This window comes from Pleurodeles waltl, chromosome 2_2, assembly GCF_031143425.1.
Source record: "Pleurodeles waltl isolate 20211129_DDA chromosome 2_2, aPleWal1.hap1.20221129, whole genome shotgun sequence".
NCBI classification, from domain to species: Eukaryota; Metazoa; Chordata; class Amphibia; order Caudata; family Salamandridae; genus Pleurodeles; species Pleurodeles waltl.
In genome coordinates, this window is record NC_090439.1 from 850,712,657 (window position 1) to 850,731,466 (window position 18,810).

General features: G+C 44.4%; 1 protein-coding gene across 2 annotated transcripts in view; it reads right to left on the reverse strand.

Moving 5' to 3' along the window:
- Window positions 1–1,383: 1,383 nt before the first annotated feature.
- The window catches only part of VIRMA (vir like m6A methyltransferase associated), a 627,318-nt gene continuing 609,891 nt past the window's right edge, over window positions 1,384–18,810 (reverse strand). Inside the window, exon 26 of one of the 2 annotated variants that reach the window (XM_069220484.1) lies at window positions 1,384–1,940. In XM_069220484.1, the coding sequence (XP_069076585.1) occupies window positions 1,774–1,940 (167 nt within the window). In that variant the 3' untranslated portion in view covers window positions 1,384–1,773. The remainder of the gene's footprint in view (window positions 1,941–18,810) is intronic. The other variant, XM_069220485.1, reaches the window with a different exon arrangement.

Sequence of the window (18,810 nt, forward strand, 5' to 3'; positions counted from 1 at the left end):
TGTTCATAATCAGTGTGATGTCAATGATAAAGTTGTGCTTGATTCCAATGCAGGTTGAAGCAGCTTGAATCAGTTCCAATGTAAACAACAAAAAGGGCTTAAAATAATCATTTGTTTTCTATTCTCTGGACCTATTAATGCTTTGTGGCACTCAGGGTTGGCTCAGGATACGGATGCCTATCACTTTATCATAAATGTAACACAAAGCTATTAAGTTGATGGAGTTATTATGGCTTTACTCTAGAATGGGAGGAAGGGCAAGGCTCACCGGCAAACATAGAAGCTGCAGCACAGAAGACCTACCTTCAAAGGATGCCTGGAGTGCTGCTGATAAGGTTATCCAACAATATGTGGGCTGGAGCCACAAATCGCACAGGTACAGTGTTTTCATACTGAGATGCTCAGCATATGGCATCCTTTCTGGAACCAATGCTTCAGATGTTCGTGCTCATAGTGCCACCTGCTTCTTTGGCCTTTCGATTTGCGTTGTGGACATCCACTCGGCTGCTGCGCTGAGCTCACCTTAGCCTGTAGGACAAGGCTCTTCCCATGATTGAGTTCAAAATGACGCCTTCAGTACCAGCCCTGGCACCAACTTGCTCAGATGCCTCTGTGGCCTCCACCCCCTCAGATTTGTGCAAAGTATCAGTTATGGTGCTCACTCTGGAGCAGGTAAGACGTGTCCTATTTGAATTGACAAGTAAACTGGAAGAGGTTAAAAGGGCTGTCTATGTCCACTAATTAGGGGTGTAGGGAAAACACTTCAAAACACAATGAGGTTAAAGACCAAGATGATGACACCTTCTTCCAATTAGCATGATAACTCTGAAGTAGACAAACCTAAGCTGCTAATTGGCACATATTCTGTGGGTCTCTGGGAAGAAATATCCATGAAAAGGTATTCTTCTGACTCCCCACTTCCCAGTCTACTACACCTCCCCAGCATAGAGGGCATGAGCATTGCCTCAGGCGGGTACGGCTATCTTTTCAGTTATGGGATGAGCTAGCCGCAAGGTATGATGGCTGGAAATAGACTTGACCCCTACCTCCGACCCACAAGGCAGCTAAGACCACGGCCCTGACGATGAGCTTTGCAGCTAAGGTCCTGCGCACCTTTTTTATTGCAAGCTAACCCATGTCAGCTGCCATTGAGGTAGCTAGCAAGGCAACAGTAAGGAAAGTAGTCCAAGAGCTCATGAGTACAGTGTACGACGAAGGGCCCAGATTGGTTGAGCCCAGCCATGAAAGTTACAGTTTGGAATAGATGATATTCACAAAGGAGCTGACTCCACCCTCCTTGGGCCAACAAAATGTTTCCCTATGGCAATTCCTGAAACCAGCCTTCACTAATTACTTAACTAAAGAATAGAGTAGACACATTATTGGCGGTCATGTATTTATTTTAAAAAAATTACGTTTTCACCAAGTGACTCCACTGAACAAAAAACTTAGGATTTTAAGTATTCAAATGAACACAAGCTCATTGGAAAACATACTGAAGCATAATACATTGACAAGATTATTTTATACAGAAACCCCAGAAGGTAACTGGAAATTTTTCACAAATGATAAAAAAAGATGACAAAATATGACAAACTGCAATAGTCTTAATTGCATTGTTTTGAAATGTCCAGTATGAAACAAATTTGTTTCTTCTAAAAGAAAAAATAATCCTTTCTGAAGCTTCCAGAAACCAGCAAATCTAAAATGGTCCATCAGTGCCTTATTTTTTAAATCTTCATATAATGTTCACATACACACATAGTTTTAACTTCATCTCGTGAAAGCGCGTACGTGACGCCCCCTTCCACCATTTCCACCCAGAAATTTCCCTCTCGAGTTGCCACCGCCGCCACCTCCACCACTGTTCGCATTTGCCCAGGAGGGCCCAATTCCACCACGACCTCTTGAAGCACGGTCACGAGGACTTGGTCGATATCCTAGTTAAAAACAACATAAACAAATACATAATTAGTATTGAAATGTTCAAACAGAGTAAAAAATACTCCATAATAGCGTCAAATTACCTTGAGTTGTGTAAGGATGGGTAGAAAGAGGATCGTCTGGCTAAACGGGGCTTCTGTGTATAAGTGAATTGCAAGTTGGGGTTCTCCAGGTGTCCACTTTCAAACTTAGTGGAGTTTAGCTTAGGTGTGGTCTTACTTGCTCTGCATACATTCTTTTCCCATGCACCTCAGCGAAACTACTTTCTCAGGCTCTACTGAGCATGCCCCTCGTTGGCCTATTAGACCTGCCACTACTGGCCCTACCTCAGGGATGATCTACTGAATCTGTCTGCCTTTTCCACTATCCATCTATTTCTATGGGAGAAGATCCCTGGTGTATGACTATTTGTTTTCTAGCTCTGGACATTCATTTAAAACGTCCCCTCTTACTCCAACAACCTCTTAACATCTAGCCTGCCTTTCGTAGTTCTCCCAGCCTGACTGGGCCTCAAGTCTTCCATGCATATGCCTTTAATTGCAAGTATTGCTCCCCACCTTGGTCTGCTGACGTTGCAGAGACCTTGAAGTAGTGTGCAAGGCTATCATTAGACACCCAATAACCTCCATCATTACATCTTTCCACGTGTGAAGAGACCAGTTACATACTGTTTACTTATATGATACAGACTGAATGTTTGGATCTGTGTTGAATTGGAATCAATGTAACCTTTCAGTTTGTAGCTAGTGCTACCTCTCCACATGCATTCTTCCAAAGGTTAGCCCAACACCCAAGAGAAATTAGTGGACATAACATTCCAACAATGAAGTGCACTTTACTGTTGTCTCTAGAACCTGTAGTTCTGATTGCTTTGCCACATTAAGAGCTCCACATTGTTGAGTCTAAAAAAATGCACTGTTCTGCACTGCCTGCCTGACACTCCCTGAAACATTTCAATTAGCTTTACTTGACATAAGAAAACAGGTAAATGTTATGAGGATAGTTACACCAGTAGACACCACCCAAACCCAATAGCACATTCCACTCACTCGCCAATACTCACTTCAGCTCCACCTGCAATTCACTTTTCTCAAACCGAATATGTTTAAAAAAAAAAAAAAAAAAAAGCCCCAACAATATTGTGTGCAAAGCGTGGCTCCAACGCCATACAGATGGCAGAGCATTGCCAACTCTAGTGTTTTCTCTCACCGTACCGACTGAAACCTTACGACCATTCAGTTAATGTACCATAAACATGCCATCCCTCAATGTCTCAATACAGCCACATAGCTATATACCTGGCTAGTGATGCCTTTGTGCAAAACTAACTGTAGAGGCTGGGCAATATAGAGAACTAACCACCCAGCTGAATGAATACAATGACCTACTCCACACACAACGTACCGCTGAGATCCTTATCTGGACCACTCATTTAACCTTTACCCAACACGAACTGCAGGTAAACAAAGTTTAACATGTCTCAGCACCATACATAGGTAAAGACACCCAGATCGAAGAAGCTATACAGTGCCACACTTTGGTATAAATGCTGGCAAACACATCGCAAGAACAACACTTGTTTTAGCATTGTCTTTCAGACATGCATAGGCATAGAAACACAAAATATGAACTCTGTAAGTTACCAAATTGACACAAAAGCTGGGTAGAAAAAAACCTGACAGGGAATTTTCAAAAATACCTTTATGGAATTCACAACTACGGTATGGCAGTAATTAAGCACTTGGACTTTCATTTTAAGTTAAAAGCTATACTCCTGTAGAGCATGAACGCTGACCACTTGAAGAAGCACGTTCTTCAACAAAGGCCTGTGCCAAATGAACTGACCTACTTCAATGCATTTATCTTCAAGACATACCATAGTCTTAAAAATATACTTCTAATTTATCCCACAAAGCTCTGTCGAACTGATTTATATGCTTCTAAATGGAGGGCCACCCAACACTACAATCTAGCTTCAGACAACTATTGCCACAACTAGTTAACGACGTGTGGTACCCAATTCATATACTGTAATAGCTGTTTGGTAGTCCATTGTTCCTACTAACAAATGCATTCATATGATCAAATACACAAATTCAAGAAAGGGAGGTAGAATGAGAATAATAGTTGGGATGAACTGACTATTGGCAGAAAAACTAGAAGGAGTAACCACAGAGAATACGATCCGTATGCTGTGACTGCCAAAGTTCCTTCCGATAAAGTACTCTATGTCATGTAGCTCCAGAATAAGGTTTACAACTGTACGTCTAGAAAAATGTTACAAATACGTAATTGTATTGTGACAAATGGGAAGGATTTTTCGGATCTCAGGAAAAATGATAATTTGCAGTTTTGTCCCCACCTCCATAGCAGCTGGTCTATAATTGAGCCCTTAGGTTGCAACCCTTATGGTCTCACTCTCTTAAGTGAACGACAGGTCTCACATTAATGTAGCATCGGCCTCATGTGTGAACCATGATACCCCTAACAGACATGTAATGTAAAGTAAGCAATGAATTACTTCTATTTGTTGGGTCTGGGAAGGTTTTCAAATGAATAATATATTTCTTTAGGGCGTCAACCAAAAGTGAAGCACTGCCTCCCTGAAGACGTTGCAGAAGTCCTCAGCCCTTTCGTACATGACTACTATCTATGTAATTTTCTATTCATCTTGTGAGAAACATACTTATCATGCTGTGAAACTACGTCTAATGCTGGATTACTCTATTTCATCAGAAGATGCAGAAGGCCACCCGTGAATCTAGACGTTTCAAGCTGCGAAAATATTGTTAGTTGGGTAGCTAGTTTCTTTTACGACATGATCCTGTTCTAGGTTCACATAATATACACTCATATACCAGTCAGCTTTAAGGCGGAGGGTGACAAGTCTGAGTAGTAGCAAACATGTTTTAATACAGTCGGTCAAACTTGTGTCTTCTTCCTTACCTGCACGTTTACACAGTACCATTTAGCAAATGTATGGAGAGAAGACCGCTGCGCTGCAGCACAAATGTCACAAATAGAGTTCTTCTAAAGAAGCACCTTAACAATGTGCTCTTGGTTTCTGTGCTATGTGTTCCTGCTCGCTAATGAACAACATAATTGGTTTGTTTCCACAATCTATCTTAGTACGATTCCTTTTGTGACTGATTTACCCTCTTTTTGGAAGTGAGCCACAAAGAACTGCTGTGCTTGTCAGTGACTGTACTTCTTCAGCACAATGCTCTTTCAGCTAATGAAGACAGATTTTGTGGAGGTCAAGCTATCCAAACTCAAAGTAGGCATGCTGTCAAAATTATATTCTTGGTACCTGGATAACATATTTGACCCGGCTGCATCACAAGAAAATGGGGTAGTAGTGGCATCTCTTATTGCCTCTTGAACATTTGTAGTAACTGATTTCCACTTATCACATGCCTATCAAGGCGATATTAGACTCAGGGTCACTTGTGATGTTCTGTATTTGTTGATGACATGTTGAACCAATGATATTGAGGGGAAAGCATCAACAAATGTGTTAATTAAGTCTTGCCTACACAGCGATTGTGGTGCAAGTTATTGTTTGAAATTACGTGGGCTTAGAACCCGGCCACAGCAAACCATTAGTTGTTTTCGATGTCCCCCTCATTTGCAATCTCTAAGTTGCTTTGCTCCTGTGGACTTCCTTTCATTTATTTTGTTAGCTCTTTCCTAGAGCAGTACATGTGTTCTTAGTCTTTGTTCTTCCACTTCTTTTTGAGACATACTATTTGCTTTTATTTTATGTTTTTTAGTATTCTTCTTGAACTTGCATTGTGCTTTCCTATTTTTAACACAGGCATACAGCTTATTTATGTTGCTTCCACATGGTCTGTTATCGCTATTAACGCTATAGTCACAATTCTGCTATTCTATGCCATTCCACTCAATTGAGCTCTACTCTATGCCACACCAATCCATTCAACTCTACGCCACTCCACTGTACACCACTCCATACCATTCCACTCTACATAATGCCACTCTACACTACTCCACCCCAATCTTTGCCACTCTCTCCTCTAGGCCGCTCCACTCCACACAATGCTACTTTGGCATAGTACGCTACTCCACCTCACTCCACTTTACGCTACCCCATTTTATGCCATTCCAATATATGCAACTCCACTTTACCCAAAGAAACTCTACGACACTCTACTCTATGCTAATCTACACTATGTCACTTCACTCCACACAATGGCATTCTGCGGCACTCCACTCTATTCTACTCTATGCCATTCTGCTTCACTCCATTCTACGCTACTCTACTCTATGCAAATCCATTCCACTTAACACCACTCTACTCCACACAATGGCACTCTACTCCACTCCACACAACGCAACTCTACGCCGCTCCAGGCTACTCTATTTTATGCCAAGCCATTCCACTCTATGCCTCTCAAATTGGATAACCAATTTTCACAGAAGCAGAATGGTGCGAAATCCCAATGCCTTTCCAGACACCTCCCAATCTCCAAAATGTAATCTAGAGACTCAAGAGTACTCTGGTGGGGGAGTTGGGGAGATAAAGAACTTTGGGGGTCATTACGACATTGCCGCCCGCCAAACGGTGACCGCCGTGCGGCCGCCAATGCGGCCACATTCCCCCCCATTCCCGCTGGGCGCAAACCAAGTTTGCGCCCGCCAGCCCAGCAGGGATGAGGCCGCAACATAGGAGCCTGCTCCTAATAGAGCCGGCGGTGTTGCGGCCGTGCGACGGGTGCAGTTGCACCCGTCGCGCTTTTCACTGTCTGCTATGCGGACAGTGAAAAGCTGGCCGGGGCCCCAGGACACCCCTTACCACCAGCCTCTTTCTGGCGGTGCAAACCGCCAGAAACAGGCTGGCGGTAGGGGTGTCATAATCCCCAGGGCAGCGCTGCTTGCAGCGCTGGCCTGGCGAATTATCACCGCCGGGGCTAAAACGGTGGGAAACCGCCGGCCCTGGCGGTGCGACCGCGGCGCTACCGCCGCGGTCAAAATACGCCGGGAGGCACCGCCAGCCAGTTGGTAACCGCCGTGCGGCCTCCAATGCACCCACACTCCCCCCCATTACGACATTCCCGCTGGGCCGGAGGGCGCAAACCAAGTTTGCGCCCGCCAGCCCAGCAGGGATGAGGCCGCAACATAGGAGCCAGCTCCTAATGGAGCCGGCGGTGTTGCGGCCGTGCGACGGGTGCAGTTGCACCCGTCGCGCTTTTCACTGTCTGCTATGCAGACAGTGAAAAGCTGGCCGGGGCCCTGTTAGGGGGCCCCTGCACTGCCCATGCCAGTGGCATGGGCAGTGCAGGGGCTCCCAGGGGCCCCAGGACACCCCTTACCGCCAGCCTCTTCCTGGCGGTGCAAACCGCCAGAAACAGGCTGGCGGTAGGGGTGTCATAATCCCCAGGGCAGCGCTGCTTGCAGCGCTGGCCTGGCGAATTATCACCGCCGGGGCTAAAATTATCACCGCCACGGTCAAAATACGCCGGGAGGCACCGCCAGCCAGTTGGCGGTGCTCCCGTCGCTTTGGTCCTGGCGTTGTAATACCGCCAGGGTCATAATGACCACCATAGTGCCTTGTTTATTCTTCTGGGTTAATTTTTCCTATTTGTCTTGTTCTCTCTTCTCTGATACAGAGATGACGTGGTGTTGCTTAAGAACTGTAAATAGAACACAATTATTAACCTTATCTCCTCTAACTTGCTACTGGCAAAAGTTTCAATGCAATTTATATATTTTTAATATAAATTCTTTTATCTAACATACCCCATAAGACAAAGACATTAGACACTCTTCTGTAGTATGGTAGATATGTTGTAAAGAGTTCTTAATGAACAATGATTTTTTCTAAAGGAATTCTCTATCTCAATTTGACAATTTCTAAATAAGTCTTTAAATACTCTTCAAGGAGTTCATTAACATTTTCACTCCACATAAATCGTATTTATAACTGTTATTAAACTTTTTTTCTCTCTCTATAGGATATGTGCGTAACCAGGAACTGTCTTAACAAATGAGCTTCACTCTTGGCTTCTCATCACATAGATAATTCTCATTAATTGAGGAGTAGTGGGTTTCTTTACTTAAACATCTTTTCTTACTCTTGTGTTTGCCACTGCTATATTCTTTTACATATGTCCCTGTAAAGAGCTCTTAAACTAGCTCTTGAAGGGAAACTGAGGAAACTGCTCTTTTAAATGAGGTGATGAGTAGCGTTCCAACATTCTTCTCTCAACCGACGGATATGAAGCGTCACTGAGACGCTATCCTCTAGAACTGAAGAGTAGCGTTCCAACATTCTTCTCTCAACCGACGGATATGAAGCGTCACTGAGACGCTATCCTCTAGAACTGAAGACACTATTGCGATGAAACAGCCCTAACTGACCTGATGTAACATACACCCACAGAGGCAGGACGCTACCCGACGGGAATCCTTCAGTGAAATGCGATGCTTAGAACGTAGCGCACATCTTAGAACCTCTTCACAAAAGCTATTGCACGAATCCAGAAAGAAGGCAAACTAATGCGAGTATGTTAGTACTCAGTGCAGCCATGTTGAGATTCCTTTTGTGTAGTATCGATCTACAGCTAAGTTATATGGTGTTCTTAGTAAGTTGGTTCAGTTTCACTAAACCTTCTAATCTTGTTTAACAAATAGCATGGGGTATGTTAATCTTGTTCTTTCTGTTAATCCTGACAATGCCACCCCATGCATTCTACTGTGCACCACTGTAGTCTATGCCACTCTGCTCCACTCTAAGCCCTCATTTCCACTCTATGACACGTCACACAATGGCACTCCACCCACTCTATGCCAATCCATTCCAATCTATCCCACTACATACAATGTCACTGTATCGCACTCCACTTTACATTACATCTATGCCATTCCACTCTATGCTACTTCACGCCACTATACTCTCCTTTACATCACATCAATAACTTTTATCCATGCTGAACAGCATCCATTCTGCTGTACAGCATGGCTAAAAGACATTGGCAAAGCAAACAGCTCTTAAATAGGCAAGACCTATTGGCTTTGCCAATGCTTACTTTCTATTGGTGTTCAGAGTGCACATACCACCAGTCCAGTGTCCAAGTTGTGTGTTGATCAGGATTGTGGAATGATCATACGTGAGCAAGTTGTTGATGTTTGTCAGTGGGCCGGGTGGTCGCCGCACCTCTGCTGCTGTTGTACTATTTGCTGCCTACTTGATAAACATACCTACCAGACCACGACGACTGCAGCATTGTGATTATTTGGCCACTAGAAAGTACCCTTCAGAAATTGACAGTGCATTTCCCACTGGCAAGCCTTTAACCATTCTTTTTGTGGTCTCGTGTAGATGAGAATATAGCACCAGATAAACGCTTGCTGCCATTATCCAAGTACCCTCATCTCTGTTCTCACTGTCAAAGATTATGACAAGTAGAATAGATGAGCTTGACTATGAAAGGCCAAAATCCATTTCTGATATGGCACTGCCTATGCCTTACTAATAAAACGCCTTTTTGATTGAAAAGGACTACGACTGACTTACAGTGAACCCTAACTGGTGTAGCAATGGAATCACTGTATTGAAACTGTTCTTCCATCGATGGAAGTAATTCCCATTTACCAGCCAGGGGGTAGGGCTACATGTGAATTCACTGATGTCCGAGATGCACTGCTACCGCCACCCAACTCCTTGTATTACCTTTGGGGCAGATTTTATGCCAAAGTGGAGATCTCTCAATGGACACATTTTATCCTGCTACAAACGTTACATAAAGCAGATGCCTGGGATACGGAAATATGCTTCTTGTATCTAGTGTTGCTAGGGTATCTTGATCCTTCAATGTAGAAATAATGTTTTGTAATGTTGACTTTTTAAACTTATGTGTCTTAATATACCAGTTCAAAAATCTTTGATTCCAATTATACTTCAAACCAGGTCTGCTTTTGGTATTAGCCAATATACAGAGAATACTCCATATCCATCTCATCTTAGTCCTCATCGTAACCTTTAATATCAGATATTGATCTATACTATAATTATGTTGTATTACTGAAACAACCATCCTGCTAAATTATCCTTGGCCTTTTCCAATGCTGCATGTGTTAAAATGCTGTATTTTGTGAATATTGTTGCCAATTTTGGGTTGCTGACTGTGGACCTCAGGGTGCAGCTGTCATAGCAAGAATTGCCCACAGTCTGTGGTAAAACTGGGAGGGTGGAGGAGTCTCTTTCTTCTTCCAGTGGAAGGCGATTATTAACTTGGCCGCTCCCAAGCACAGCAGGAACATGTGCCAGTGAGCGCTAAACATTGCCAGCATGAAAGGTTTCAGGCCAACTAACATCACTTCTGGCAAGACCAGTATTGGGTATCCCAAAAGTTTACTTTATCAGAACAGCTACCCACTCACATTGGGGGCGCACTCCAGGATATTACCACTAGATGTGCATATTTTCCTGCAGCGCCTCCAACAACTACGGTTTGCATTTGGGAACAGCTAGTACAGGTGGAGTGTATTTTAACACCATCCAAACCAGAACTTACAATGAACCCCAAATCCCCTCCAAGCGGACTTAGAGGGAGCATTTTTTTCCCTGCTTAGCCTATCCCATTGCTTCTGCGATATCTGTTTGTGAAGTACTTGCTCACATTCCTTATTGTGGGGCCAACTCAGAGAAGCTTCACTTGTTGTTTATTGCACCCACTAGTTCAGGGAGTAGGGATTCTAATGCTGTTTCTTCTCTGGCTGCACGTGCACAAATCACCAATTGGTAACCCAGTCACAGGTCTGTGCATATTATAGGTGGTCCTTCTGATAGAAGTAAGTCCCCTTTGCATTATATAAACGTCTTAGGTGTGTTAGCATATAATATGTCAGACAATATCCTGCATCCCCTTCGCCCTTTCCGTCCATGAAAAGCCATGCTCCCCAACGCAGGCGAAAAGTAGTTGTTATAAAGAACAGGACTGTACAAAGATGGGCAGGTCACTAGGCCTCAGGCTGCTATATAGGTGTCCCACATCTGAAGCATTGTAGTTACTTGTGTGCTAAGGTACGCATTTGGTGGCAGGAGTCTTTTGCCCAACCAGACAAGATCCCACTGAGGCCCGTGAACAATGGCATGATCCATAAGTTCCAATTGTTCTGTGATTCTGCTATTGACCATCCTACCACTATCTTCAGTTGAGAGGCTGCATAGTACAGTGAAATGTCAGTAAGACAGAATTCCCCCCTCTACTCTGCATCATCAACCTTTGGCAGACCTTGTTGGCCTTCCACTGCCATACAATGTGTATAATGTGTTGTATTTGTTTAAGGCAGCCCCTGTCGACCCAGACTAGAAAACCCAGGAACATGTGCAGTAAACTCAGAAGCACATTCATTTTAATAATGTTAGTTTTGCCCACCCAGGATATTAAGTGGCCCCATGAGTCTAGGTCACTGCGGATCACTGATAGCAACATAGGGTAGTTAGATTGAAATAGCGCCCTTGGACAACTGGTGATCGGCAACTCCAAATAGCCAAAAGATTTTGTGGTCCTAAACTACTGGAAGTCTCTCTGGTGGGCGGTCATGTCTTTAGGAGCCAGGGTAATATTCAATGCTTCGAACTTGTCATGATTAATCTTGCAGCCTGAGACTGCTTCAAATTGGTGCAGAAGGGCTATTATGACTGGGAGAAGCTGTTGAGGTGATCCCAGGATTAGCAACACCTCATCAGCATAGGGGTAAAGCTTGTGCTCCAGAGTACCAAAGTTAATTCCTACTACCTCTTTGGCTTTGGGTACCAGGCATGCCTGACGAGCTGTATGCACAAAGCCACTCTGCTATGGATGGACCAAAAAGGGGACTATCTAATTAAGCTGGGTGGCCAAAATTTTGGATAAGTTTAGTGTTTATATTCAACAGTGCGATGGGTGCAGAAAGAGCCACATTTGTGTACTTCCTTTCCCAGTTTAGATATAATTGAAATCAATATCTCTCCATCTGTAGCACTCTTAAACCCCAACCTCTGCACAGTGGCTGAACAGGGCCAACAGCTTGGGCACCAAGTTGCTCAAATAAAGTTTGGGCTGCAAACCTGTCAGGGTCTGGAGTTTTGTAAGTTTCCAACACTTTTACCGTGACTACTTCTTGTTGAATGGGACCTTCCAGGGCCCCTCTCAGAGTGTCAGTGAATCTGGACAGTTATATGTCTTCAAAGTAGGCAGATCGCTGGGATTCTGAACTATACTCCCCTGAGCATGCGTCTGTATAAAACTGGTGAAACTCTTCTAGCTTTGCTGTGTCTTCAGTTAACCTAGAACTAGTGGGAGTGAGGATTTCTTTCACACATTACTTTTCCTGTTTGCTACACAGCAGCCTGGCCAGCTGTGAGCTAACTGTATCCCCCATGACATAAGGTATTTTTTTTAAGTGCAAGAATGCATGTTCAGTCAAGTTACTGTAGTGTAGAAGAAGCTGCCATCTTGCAGCAACTAATTTCTGCATGTTCTAGAACAAGGTATTACTTACGCTTTTCTGTCCCTGTATCTCATCAGACTTCTAGTTTGTGAAGCCGCTGCCTAATAGCTGCAGCTGCAATAAGGTAGCTGCTTATAGTCTCTTTGTATGCATCCCAGACCCACCCTCCATGGGCACCCTGCTTCTCTCAATCAGTTCAAAATACTCATGGATATGGCGGCCTATTTCTTTGAGGGTTACTGGATCCCGAGCAAAGATGGTGCAAGCGCCAGTAGTGTCGGAGATCCTGAGGGCTAATACTGAGGCATGGTCGGAAACTGCAGTCATCCCTATTTCTGTGTCCCGGACCTCCAGGAGGATGGAGATGCTGACCACGATCTAGTCAATGAATGAGCCTGTCCTATGGACATGGGAGTAGTAGGTGTACTCAGATTTAGAGAGGTGTTGCTCCTACCAGGTGTCTCAGAGGCCCATTTCTATCAATTATTTTTAAGCATTCCTGAAAAGGCACCCATATGCTTCAGCCTGGAACCCTCCTTGTCTCTGTGAGGGTCCCATGCCTCACTGAAGTCCCCAGTAAATATTTAAAGAGGGACAGGCACTGCCACCTCACTGTTTGCCACCCTGGGGGGGGGGGGGGGGGGGGGAATGCTTGGTCTGCACCGTGTGTACCTGCTGTCTGTTGTAGATACCCCCATTTCACATTTGAGGGAAGTGCCACCTCCGCCACATGTCACAGCCAGGGCTTGATCAATTTCTTACTATTAGTGGGCCCTGGAGCCCATCTTCCTACCATTTGGGGAGGAGGGGAGGACACAGACACCGTTTTGCAATCCTATTATGGCCACTCAAGTATGTCTCCAAGGTGCCAGTGTGTCCTGTATCAGTTAAATGGTAGGATGGGGAGGAGGAAGCACTGCTTCCCCAATGTCACATACATGACCTGATGAGGTTCATGCACCAGCACTCTTCTTTTTCTTATGAAAGAGCCTCAGGCACCAATTTGTGATTTCCTCATGGCTGCTTGAGAGCCCATTCCTCTCACCCACACTTAGTGCACTGGACAACACAACTCTCTAGGTCTCAACAGGGCCTGGGACTGCTCATCACACTGGGGACTCTGAGTGCATTGTCCTCAGCACTGCGGGGACCAGCTCACCTCCATCTGGGCAGGAATCCCATCTCATGGCTGCTCAGCCTTGGCTTCTTATCCTCATGAGGGGCGGAAGTAGTGGTGGTGGTTGTATTTGAGGGAGGAGGGCAGACACCGGCATTGATTACCATGGGGGGGGGGGAGGCAAGGGGTGGGGAGGCGTCATTCTCCCTTGGTGAAGCGGCTGGATCTGTAATGAATGGGCTTGGCCTGGAGCAGAGACAGATAGTGTCCAGCTACTCAGCCATCATAGCCACTCCACCAAATCTTGACAATTTGTGTTTATACTTGTCTAGAACATTTGCAGTAAGAAGTCTCACCTACAACACAACATTTATATTCATGAAACACTCCTGCTTGATTGCAACCATATGACTGTCTAGACATCGTTAGATGGCTGCATAATGTAGAGGAAGTGAACGTGGAATAAGTTTAGGCTACAAAACCGGATTAGCAAAACCAACAACACAGAAAAACAAGCTTGATTATGAAGTGCAGTAGATTCATTGACTGACATGTGCTTCTAAATCCACAGATGGATAAAAATTATGAAAATTGATAAATCTACACCACCAGAGGAAATAAGGGTTGAACAAGTTTTTTCAGTTTTTTTAAAACTAAATATGGCAACAGGTCAGTGTGATGCTTTCACTACCGTCATAGTCATAAAATATTAAAACGCTTTAAAAAAAGATATTGTCCAACTTAACCATTTACATCTTGCCTATATGACTTCTAGCGACTTCAGGGTGCACACTGGACCTAGCACGTCCAGTGTGCACCCTGTTTCCTGGCAGAGGCTTTTTGTGCGAAGGTATGGGAGGAGCTCTACATGATTCTGGGTCACCGGACTGACCTTACCCTCAGGACTGCTCTGCTGGGTTCATTGGGAGAGACGGTGGGAGAAAGGATGGAACACTTGTGGCTAAACATGACATTGCTTGCAAATGGAAATTCCCAGAACACCCTTCGATGGCAGAATGGAGGAGGAGGAGGAGACTGGTGTGCCCAGCAGGGACACCCGATTTATGGGGCACAGGGCTGGCCCCAAAAACATGAGAAGATATGGGGCAAGTGGTGGGACTATCATGGTTTGGATGAGGGGGCTTAATACAAGTATGGTGGAATTGTGCCTACTGTGCAGAGTGTGGAACCAGTGATACTGTGTGTCATTAATGTTGTTAAAATCAATAACAAATGGTTATAAAAAAAAAAAAAGATAGGAAATATTTAGAGGGAAGCCAACAAGCTAAAGTTTGTATTACCTAAAAAGTGAAAAGACTAAACCCCTGTGCACACTTCTTTGTATGTATGTATACATATCATGTAAGTGGTATTTGTTTAGTGAAAACCTAGCTGAAAGGCAACCAAGCACCGTACAGAGTCAAAGATACAGCCAATAGGGTGGAGCTAATCACCAGTCAAGATGGCTGCTCTGTAGTGTGCTCCTGTTCCTGTGTTCCTAAATGTAGATTTTAAGTGGCTAAACAAATTGAACCCTATCTAAACCTATGGGTGAGTGGCAGGAATGATGTCGGAAGAAGCCTGAAGATTGCTGAAACAGCTGCAATACAAGGACTGGAACAGAGTGAAGAGACCACCCCAACTTGACTTAGCATATGATGTACATCTCTGGGTGGATTTCCCGGTTGCCTTGAACTGAGCTGTTATCACACTGGGGATTGCGGGAATGTATTCTATAAAGACTAAACATACTGCTCTAATACTAGTATTTTAACCCATCTACGGCACAAACAGCCTTCATGCATCCATGGAGTGGAGGCCTCCAGCCCTAACCATGAACTTTAACCTGTTGGTAGCAAGCACAATGGCCCCTACATGTACAAGGACTGTTATAATCACAGGGTCAGGAGGGGAGCCTTCATGGAGGACTACACCCATCTATGACTACAATAACGGCCGAAGCAGGAGTGACCGCCAGCTTCAGCAATCAACTGTTATAAGATAATGTAATGGTCAGATGTGTTGAAGCAAAGATGGCTGTGCACTAATCTAAACACAAGTGCAACACAGAGCACTGGTAGAAAGACTGGGTCTGAAATGAGACAGCTTCATTGTGGGTAAAACAGACACCAAGCAAGTTCTCTTTCGAGAACTAAAGATCAACAACTACCCACTTGTCCTGTCTCTCCATTGGGTCCTCCAGACAGAGGTGAATCCACAGCACAGCCAGACAAGGACATTAGAGCAATACTCGAAGTCCTGTTTGCAGGCTATATGCACTAAAATAGATCATCTGACTGCACGAATGGGCTTGATGACTGTCTGGATAAACACAGTGACCGACTGGACAAGCGGAGCGCTGTATCTCCAGATTGGAGGATAACAACCCTTACCTGCACACCTCACTTGCAACGGTTGGTGAAAGATCTGAACAGAGTAACTGAAGAATAGGAATCTTGAACCATGGTGACACTGGAATATTAAGATTCCTGGCCCTCCCAGAAAGAACCAATCTTGGAAAGCCAAAGTCCTTTGTCGAACAGCAGCTGGCTGAACTTCTGGGAAGATACCATTTCTCTGAGCTGCTGATTGTGAAATGGGAGCACAGGTCTATGGTCCCCAGAGGCACCCCCAGGTCACTGATTGCCAGGCTCCTAAATTACAGGAACGTGGTACATTAAAAGGTTCCCTTGCACTACCAGAGCGCAGGAGACACTCCAAGGGATTAACTTCAGACCAGAGGGTACACAGGAAGTCTTGAAAGGATTGCATTTGTCTTTGGCAACTGTAATTTTGCACATACTTGTCATTTTATAACAGTATTCAGTTTATGGGCCACCTTATAAGCACTTCAGCAGGTCTGTGTTGATTATGGTATGAAACTCATGGTAAATATTATACGATTATTGGTTTACTGGGAAAAGTTGTCTTTTGGTTCCATAGGTTTGAGCTGCTAATAAGAAACGTCATGACAAAGCCACAAGGCACACATTACTTATTGTTTTGTCAAATGTCATTTTGAATAACTTTTGTAATTTTATTACAGAATACCCAATAGTTGGTTTGTGAAAAATCTTAAGCCTAATACAATAGGTCTGAGTTTGTTATGGGTACAAGCCAATGATAAAGGCTATAGGCCTGAATGCTTTATTGGGAAAAGTTGTTTCAGATGCTATATTTTACATATAACTATTCTGAAATACATATGTTAAAGCCAATATGTTTTTAATTGTGAATTGCTTCTGCACCTTGTTAAAGCCTGCAAATTAACAAGTTACTTACCTTAGGTAATGCCCCACCTGGTACAGACTACCTACCCGCAGATTCCTTACCTTAGAATATTCCCCAGGCGTCAGACCGGATCTGGAAATTATTGAACAATACCCTTGCGCGCCAGTAGGTGGCGTCATGCACACTGTTAGTGATATACACAATGCCTACATAGCCTCAGTGAGCTGACCTCAGTTCTTTATTGTTTTTCCGCACCCGAAGGATGGAGCCAAGCTGAGGTGGAATGACTAGTGTGCCAAAGTGTGGTCCTGAAGGATCTCTTCTATTGTAAATGAAATCCAGTTCGCAGAACGTGGAGGAAAGGGGGGTCTGTAATGAATCTACGGCTAGATATAGTGCTAACCAGATAAGCATTACCGAAGGTAAGTAACTTGATCATCTGATAGAAACTTCCTGCCATAGAGTCCCTACCTTAGAATAGATACCAAAGTAGACTTTCCCGGAGGTGGGTCTGCGGAACTTGTTACACTAAGAAGGCCTGGAGGATCAAGCGGGCAAAATGCCCATCACGCCAGACCCAACTATCTAGACAGTAGTGTTTGGTAAACGTGTGCAGTGATGCCTACGTGGTTGCCTCACAAATTTCCTGAACTGGGACCCCTCTCAGCAGCGCAGCTGTTGCAGCTTTAGCTCTGGTAGAAAGAGCTCTTAAGCCCCCAGGGGCCTGCTTTTTAGCTATTGTATAGCAGATTTTAATCTCACGGATAGTCTATCAGGAGATGGTTATTTTGTGAACTGCTTTGTCTTTCTTCGCACCCATAAAACCAACAAAGAGTTGATTATCTACACAGAAATCTTTAGTGTGATCAATATAAAAAAAGACAGAGCTTGTTTTGGGTCCAGACTATGGAGTCTCACTTCTTCCTTGGTAGGACTGGGTGTGAAGAAAGTAGGCAGTGTGATAGTCTCCTCAACGTGAAAAGGAAGTTCGGGGTCTAACAACCAGCTTGTCTGGGAAGAAGGGTGTATATGAGGGATTAATGGAAAGTGCTTGCAATTTATTAACCTTTCTGGCAGATGTGATCACTACTAAGAAGACAGTTTTGATGGTCAGCAGTCTTAGAGGAGCACAAGAGGAAGGTGAGCACTACATTCAGGTCCTACAGGGGCATAATGAAAGGCGTAGGAGGAAACTTGTTGCAATCCTTTAAGGAAACCAGTCACAACAAATGACTTGTACAGGGAAGTTTGATTCGGCACCCGCAGGAGGCAGAAATGACAGAAAGTTGTTCAAAGGAAAGTGTTGCTGGGGTAGGGATACAACAAACAGCAGAGCTTCAGACAAAAGTTCAGACAAAGGATCAATAGATTTGGATGCACACCAAGCCACAAAACTGCCCAATCGATAGGCGTAAATCCCTTTTGTAGAGGGGTGTCTGGCTGCCAACATGACATCACACACTTCAGGAGTGAGGTCAAACACTCTCAACTGTCTCTGCTCAATCTTCACACAAGTAGGTGGACAGTGGGTAGGTTTGGGTGCAAATTTCGACCTAGCTGCTGCGACAGGAGATGCTCCCAAAGGGGCAGCCTGATCAGAGGACAGATGCTCATGCTCAGGAGTTCTAGATACCAGACTCTAGTTGCCCAACCCAGGGCCACCATGATGACATGGGCTAAGTTGTTCCTGAGAACTCTGGAAAGGCATGGTATTGGCAGACAAGTGTAGCTTCAGCATGCAGAAGTGCTGACATTGCACGTTCGAAGGTGGGGAATAAATCTGAAGAAAGTTCTCCCCAATCTCTGAACAGACCTTGCACCACCTCCAAATGTAAATACCATTAGTGATCTGTTAAGCATCGACAGCTGAATTGTGTCTGCTCTGGTGTTCAGAGAACCCACAACAATATGAATTTTGGTCCAGCCATGTCCAGAGGTGCCGGGCCTCTTGACACAGTCCATGACCCCACTCCACACTGCTTGTTGTAATACCACATGCGGTGTTTTCTGTGAACACCTTAATCAGCCTTGCCTTGATTGATGGTAGGAAGACTTTTAAC